Source organism: Palaemon carinicauda, chromosome 3, assembly GCF_036898095.1.
Source record: "Palaemon carinicauda isolate YSFRI2023 chromosome 3, ASM3689809v2, whole genome shotgun sequence".
NCBI classification, from domain to species: Eukaryota; Metazoa; Arthropoda; class Malacostraca; order Decapoda; family Palaemonidae; genus Palaemon; species Palaemon carinicauda.
In genome coordinates, this window is record NC_090727.1 from 201,741,319 (window position 1) to 201,748,832 (window position 7,514).

At 31.4% G+C, this 7,514-nt stretch overlaps 1 protein-coding gene across 1 annotated transcript; it reads right to left on the bottom strand.

Moving 5' to 3' along the window:
• Window positions 1-4,910: 4,910 nt before the first annotated feature.
• Window positions 4,911-6,068, bottom strand: LOC137638174 (uncharacterized). The gene is made up of 2 exons (XM_068370259.1): window positions 5,785-6,068; window positions 4,911-5,133 (listed from the first exon to the last, which is right to left on the bottom strand). The coding sequence occupies exons 1-2, from the start codon at window positions 6,066-6,068 to the stop codon at window positions 5,034-5,036; spliced, it is 384 nt and encodes a 127-aa protein (XP_068226360.1). The 3' UTR covers window positions 4,911-5,033.
• Between the last annotated feature and the right edge of the window lie 1,446 nt (window positions 6,069-7,514).

Here is a 7,514-nt window from a genome sequence, read left to right on the forward strand (position 1 = left end):
TCACCCCTTGGTCTCTAATCTCGAAAAGGAATATAGATGGAATACGAATGTCGAAGAAATCTTTCTTCATTGTGTCTCGAAATTGAATTTTCCCTCTGACGGTGCTTAAAGGTGGCTGGCTTGATTCAACTCTTTCATCAGGGATACGAAGAGCAAGGTATTTATGTATATATATATATATATATATATATATTCATATATATATGTCTATATAACTATACATATATATATATATATATATACATATTCATATATAAATGCATAGCTATATATATATATATATATATATACACATATATATGTATATATGTGATGAATATATATATATATATATATATAAATATGTATATATAAACATATATATATATATATATATTCTTATACATATGTATATATATATATATATATATATATAAATGAAAATACCTTAACCTGGTGAAAGGTTTTACGTATCGTAATGATCAGCAAAACCTGCACTAGTCAGGGCCACCGATACTAGGTTGGTGTGCTGTAAGGCGATCACAATAATGTCTCCCACCATCACCAATCCACAGTGGCCAGCGTGATGATGAAAATGGCTAAACCCAGGATATGATTAAGGCCATGTCTGAGGCTTTTGTCCTGCAGTGGACTAGAAACGGATATACATGTTGTTGTTGTGTGTATATATTTATATATATGTGTATATATGTATATATATATATATATATAATATATATAATATAAACACACAACAAAAACCATAACAGTTACACTGTTTGCTAAATATCCTTTCGTCAGTTCCATCTATAATTAATTTGAATCATATTCCAACCCAAAGTATAGATACATTTTCGAACAAATTGTGTATCTTGCACATATAATAAACAAAAAAACTCAAATGCATAAAAAATATGGAATTTATTTCCATTCCCATGAATGAAACAGACAACAATTTATCTCCGGAACTCAAATAAGATAAATGCTCTAACAGGGCAAGTCTATAATCAAGAAAGGACAGAGAGAGAGAGAGAGAGAGAGAGAGAGAGAGAGAGAGAGATCAGTGCATAAAAAGACTTAGACAATGGAGATGACAATAATCTGAAAGAAACAGTGGTGTTGTTTATATTCAAGAAGTGATAAAAGATTTGTGAGCAATCAGGTAGAGACAATGGATCAGGACACAATCAGGAAGAGCCAGAACTGCATCACATAGTCAGGAAGAGGCAAGAGAGCAGTACATAATCAGGAAGAGCAATAGAACACCGTAGAAGAAGGAAGATTTATGAATATCTAATATAATCAGGAAGAAAAAATGAGTCTGCAGCATGAAATCAAGAGAAAAATGAGACTGCAATTTAAAATCAGGAAGAGAAAAATGAGTGTGCAGTATAAAATCAGGAGAGAAAAGTGAGTGTGCAGTATAAAATCAGGAAGAGAAAATGAGTCTTCATTATAAAATCAGGAATAGAAAAATGAGTCCGCATTATAAACCAGGAAGAGAAGAATGAGCGTGTAGCATGAAATCAGGAAGAGAAAAATGATTCTGCAGCATAGAATCAGGAAGAGAAAAATGAGTCTGCAGCATAGAATAAGGAAGAGAAAACTGAGTCTGCAGAATATATTCAGGAAGAGTAAAATGAGTCTGCAGCATGAAATCAGGAGGAGAAAAATGAGTCTGCAGCATAAAATCAGGAAGAGAAAAATGAGTCTACAGCATGAAACCATGAAGGAGGAAAAATGGGTCTTCAGTATAAAATCAGGAAGAGAAAAATGAGTCTGCAGCATGAAATCAGGAGGAGAAAAATGAGTCTACAGCATAAAATCAGAAAGAGAAAAATGAGTCTGCAGCATGAAACCAGGAAGAAAAAATGAATCTGCATGAAATCAGGTAGAGAAAAAGGAATCTGCATGACATCAGGTAGAGAAAAATGAGTCTGTAGCATGAAATCAGGAAGAGAAAAGGGCACACAATCAGGAATGTCATCATTACAATGCGTGTAATCTTGCCTTCCTTCGTCATCGATTGATTTAAAATTGTTTTTTTTCGTAATCTCAAGTTTCGTCCAATTGCTTCTCAGTTGTCCTCATCGGGAGTTTTATTCTCTCTCTCTCTCTCTCTCTCTCTCTCTCTCTCTCTCTCTGCTTTCGAAGGCACAAGCCGTTGCTTCCTTAACTTTGCTTGATTACTGGAGTGAAGAATGTCTTTTTTTTATCCCTTCAAGCATTTTAATGGGGAGTCCTATGTTAGTGACGTCACGCCTCGGGACCCAATCTTTGAATTATTCAGAAGCGGGAAGGAAAAAAAAAGTCTTTCTTTTTATGACATTATTTCAGCTCAGGTTACGAAGAGGGCAGATGGTAGAGAACGAGGTGTGAATAGCCGGAGAATTGGAATATAAGATAAAAAGGAGAGAGAGAGACATAAGAGAAGAGGGTAATAATAGGAGAAAAGGGAAGTTTTGTCTTTAGGTGAGGTTAAATGTAGTTAATAAAAGAGAGGATAAATAGTTGTTAAGGAAAGAAATTACACAGAAAATTGAGAACATAAATACAAATACCAAAAAGAATATATGGTATATATATATATATATATATCTATATATATATATATATATATATATGTATATATATATATATATATATGTATATATATATATATATATATACGGTATATATACATATATGTATATGTGTGTGTGTATATATGTATATATAAATAATAATAATAATAATAATAATAATAATAATAATAATAATGATTATTATAACAACAACAACAACAACAACCACAACAATAATATTATTAATAATAATAATAATGATAATAATAATAATCCGTACATGTTCCCGAACATATTCTCCTTGATATTGCCATCAATCAATCTGAAATATGAATAAATATAAACAGAAAACGAGCCATATCTCAGTTACATTCTTTTCTTTACCTTACGAGTTTCGTAGTCTCTCCTCCAGTGTTACCAGATATGGGGATTTATCCCTAGATTTTGGGATTTTGGGTGACTGATGGGGATATTCTGTACAAATTCCTACGAAGAATAAAGATGAGTAAACCTTTATATTGTTGCAAATAATTTACTTGTACTTACATGAAGTATAGTGAGTCATTTCTATATTAGTAAAACCTACATGATTAGAATATATTTGTGGAAATGGGGGATTTTTGCGTTGTTTTGGGGATTTTTAGATTAACCCATCTGGCAATACTGGTCTCTCTTCTCTCGCTGGTCTGGTTTAGGTATATCGGGGTAGAGAAGGACTCCTAGCGACCGAAGGATGATGAGATATTCATCTGTTATTTTAGGTCAAAGGGCACCAGCTATTTCTCTTTACCTAGAGTCTCTCTCTCTCTCTCTCTCTCTCTCTCATCTCTCTCGCTCTCTCTCTGACATTATGGTAGATTAATTCACTTTGATTAGTAACTCTAATTCTAATGTGTCTCGACTTTTCCTTCTTTCTTTGTATCTATCTGTATGTCTGTCAATCGGCCTGCTTGTATTATCTCTCTCTCTCTCTCTCTCTCTCTCTCTCTCTCTATATATATATATATATATATATGTATTTATATATATATATACATATATTATATATATATATATATAAAATTAGTTTTGATTATATATAAATTTTATTTTCTGTTTAATAAAAGAAATTGACAGAAATTAATACATAGAAAATCTACTTGAAAATCAACTGTTATCTTTTTATATAAATTAAAAAATTAAAGAGAAGCGCTATATTAAGATCTTTCCATTAACGTCTGACAAAAGCAAAAAAAAATAAATAAATAAATAAATAAAATCTCGTATGGAAATAAGATATTAAAGATAGCAAAATAATTTTATATAGATCTAAAAAAAAAGAATATTTTATCAAGAATGAGACGCTTAATACTTAGTTAACGATGGAATAATGTGATATAAAAATGACTTAGTGATTTAATTATTCGCTGATGCATAAATAAAAAGATATATTTTTTTCTCATTTCTTTGATTAGCAAGTTTTAAAGGTGAAACTCCTAGAACAAACAGAATGAAAAAGAACCATATTTATGTTCTCATGATAGGCAAAGGATTGCTTTTTAACCCCCCCCCCCCTCTCTCTCTCTCTCTCTCTCTCTCTCCTCTCTCTCTCTCTCATACCCAACGTTTCTATATAGAAGATTTTGTATTATTTTTCAGAAGTCCCTTGAATTACTTTTCCATTCATCACCTCCAACTTCACGCTTCATAGTCCTCAGCCATGTAAGCCTGGGTCCCCCAACTCTTCTTGTACCTGGTGGAGCCCAGTTAAATGTTTGGTGAACTAATCTCTCTTAGGGAGTGCGAAGCTCATGTCTAAACCATCTCCGTCTACCCTTCACCATGATCTCATCCACATATGACACGCGAGTAATCTCTCTTTTAGTTTCATTTCTAATCCTTTCCTGGCATTTAACTCCAAATATTCTCAATACATACATGCATTCATATAGAATTTCAAACATACGTACAGAATCTATAACATACATACATACATACATACATACATACATACATACATACATACATACATACATACAAAATTTTCAGCTTCTGGAATAAAGTTCCTTCCGAAAATATATCACACTGATACAAAATACATTCATATACAATTTTAAAACATACATACATACATACATACATACATACATACATACATACATACATACATACATACACACAAAGTTTACAGCTTCTTAAATAAAGTTCCAAACGAAAGTTAGGCACAAGAGGACATTGAAAAATGGGACAAGCTCAAAGATAAGAAATTCGTTCAACATTTATTTTGTTTCGTTTGCAAGCAACTTCAGATTCGACCAAAGCGATGTAAAGGTGGTCACTTTCTTCTTCTTCTTCTTCTTCTTCTTCTTCTTCTTCTTCTTTCCCACCGTTATCACTACATTAAGAGGTCGGTTGTCTTATGACATTTCTAGTAGCATCAGCCTAACATTACGTCTAAAGGGAACTGGATCTTCTTCTTCTTCTTCTTCTTCTTCTTCTTCTTCTTCTTCTTCAAATAGAACGGCTGCTCTTGCCGTCTTTTGGTTCTTCCCATTTTTTGACAGAGGACGCCAAGGCGTCTAAGACTTCAGCCAGTGGTTCCAGAGATCGACTGTGAAGTAGAAAGCATTTTCATAATTTGGTGATTTAAATCAACTCACTTCAAAAAGCAGAAGTATATGGAGTCAATAAAAATCAATGTCTAGCAACATTATCCAAAGTAAGTTCATTTAACCCCAAACTGTTAATTAAGAACACATAATTGCAATGCTTATTTACCTTTCCTTAATGAAATCCTAACTAAAATTTTTATAATCTAACATGAATGGATAGCAACACTATCCAAAGTTCATTAATTTATCCCTAAACTATTTATTAAGAATAGATAATTACAATACTTATATTTTTTTAATGAAATCCTAACTCAAATTTCTATAATCTAACAATTATGGCCAGCAACATTATTATTATTATTATTATTATTATTATTATTATTATTATTATTATTATTATTATTATTATTATTATTATTAGCCAAGCTGCAACTCTAGTTCGCAAAGCAAGATGCTATAAGCCCAAGGGCTCTAACATGGAAAAAAAAGCTCAGCGAGAAAAGGAAATAAGGAAATAAATAAACGATGAGGAAAAATTAACAATAAATTAATCTAAAAACAAAGTATGATAATGTTTCCCAAAGTTGCTAATTAAGAAAATATAATTGCAAAACTTATTATCTTTCAAGAATTGCTATCATTCAACATACCTCCCACGTCCATCATGCCCGAAGCCCAGCTGAACTTTATTATTCTCCCAGAAATTAGCAGCTGTGAAAGCCATGCTCCTCGCATAGCTAGGGTAGGATCTATTGAAGAGATCGATCAGAAATATAGCGGCTACAGTGAGCAGTGCCAGCCATCCTATAACCTTGAAATCCAGGTTTTTAATGATGTGCTGGAGGTTATACCCGGTGGCATAGTGCCTAAGGCTGAAGTCGTCTGGGGTATCTTGCTGGCCGTAAAAGATGGGACTGACTGAGTTGGATGTCATGTTTCCTGTTGAGTGGAAGAAATGGATTTGGTTTATTGAATAAAGATAAGAATTGATTGACTATTGATTGGAAAAGCAGGATGCTATAAGCCCAAGGGCTCTAACAGGGAAAAAATAGGCCAGTGGATTTTGTTATTATTATTATTATTATTATTATTATTATTATTATTATTATTATTATTATTATTAGTAGTAGTAGTAGTAGTAGTAGTAGTAGTAGTAGTAGTAGCAGTAATAACAATAATAATTTCTCCTTATCACTTCAATTTAAACAATTAACCCTACCTCATCTAAATCATCTCAATTATACCTCATAGAAACCAAATATCCAAAAATAATGCAAAACTCAAACATACTTAAACCTCATTTACAAAAGTAAAATAAAAATTATTCACCTTATAGAAAACGGCACTTAAAAATACGTATTCAGTCTAATTTCCAGCGAAGCGACCCTTCCACCACGGGTGCCACAGCAGCACTGACACGTTCTCCCAGAGGCACTGTCCTTTATACTTTGAGACTGGAGTGAAAAGTATTATGCGCTTCACTTGATATCAAAAGGGTCGATGAAGGCGAGCGATGGTTTCGCTTTGGTGTTGGTTAAAAAAAAAAAAAGGGTTGAAGATTTAGTATTTTTTTTTATGTGGATTGGCAAGGATACGGTTTTTCATTGGGGGATGTTATACGTAAGCGTTTTTTGGGTGTAATCATACATTCAGTTGTATATGTAATGTATTGACTTTCGTGCATATATAAATATGCATATAATCATATATACACACACACAATATATATATATGTATATATATACATACATATATATATATATATATATATATATAATTTATTTTTTTCTGGTTTCCTTTCCTCACTGGATTATTTTCTTTGTTGGAGCCCATGGGCTTATGGCATCCTGCTTTTCCAGAAAGGGTTGTAGCTTAGCAGGTAATAATAATAATAATAATAATAATAATAATAATAATAATAATAATAATATATGTAGTATATGTATACATATACATATGAATATATATATATATAAATATATATATATATATATATATATACATATATGTATATATATACATATATATCTATATATGTATATGTATATATATATACATAAGTATATACATATATATATATATATATATATATGCATATATGTAAACACACACACACACACACATATATATATATATATATATATATGTGTGTTGTGTGTGTGTGTGTACATATATGAGAGAGGGAGAGGATAATGAAAGGGAATTTTCATTCACTGAATAAATCAGTCTGATATGAAAAAGAAATTAATTAATTTCGAGTTTTCTCTTAACGAAAAAAAACCTTATTAATCCCACCCACACATTCCGTTATGGAACTCTAGATAAAAAAAAAAAAAAAGAAAAAAAAAAAACTGTCGTAATGACTCTTATGGTTGATATT

What these genes read in the sequence shown, in the direction of transcription:
- LOC137638174 (XM_068370259.1), bottom strand. Translation starts at nt 6,068, where the DNA reads ATGACATCCAACTCAGTCAGTCCCATCTTTTACGGCCAGCAAGATACC. An exon ending in GGGCATGATGGACGTGGGAG is followed by an intron (nt 5,134 to 5,784) that starts GTATGTTGAATG and finishes TCTACTTCACAG; the next exon opens with TCGATCTCTGGAACCACTGG.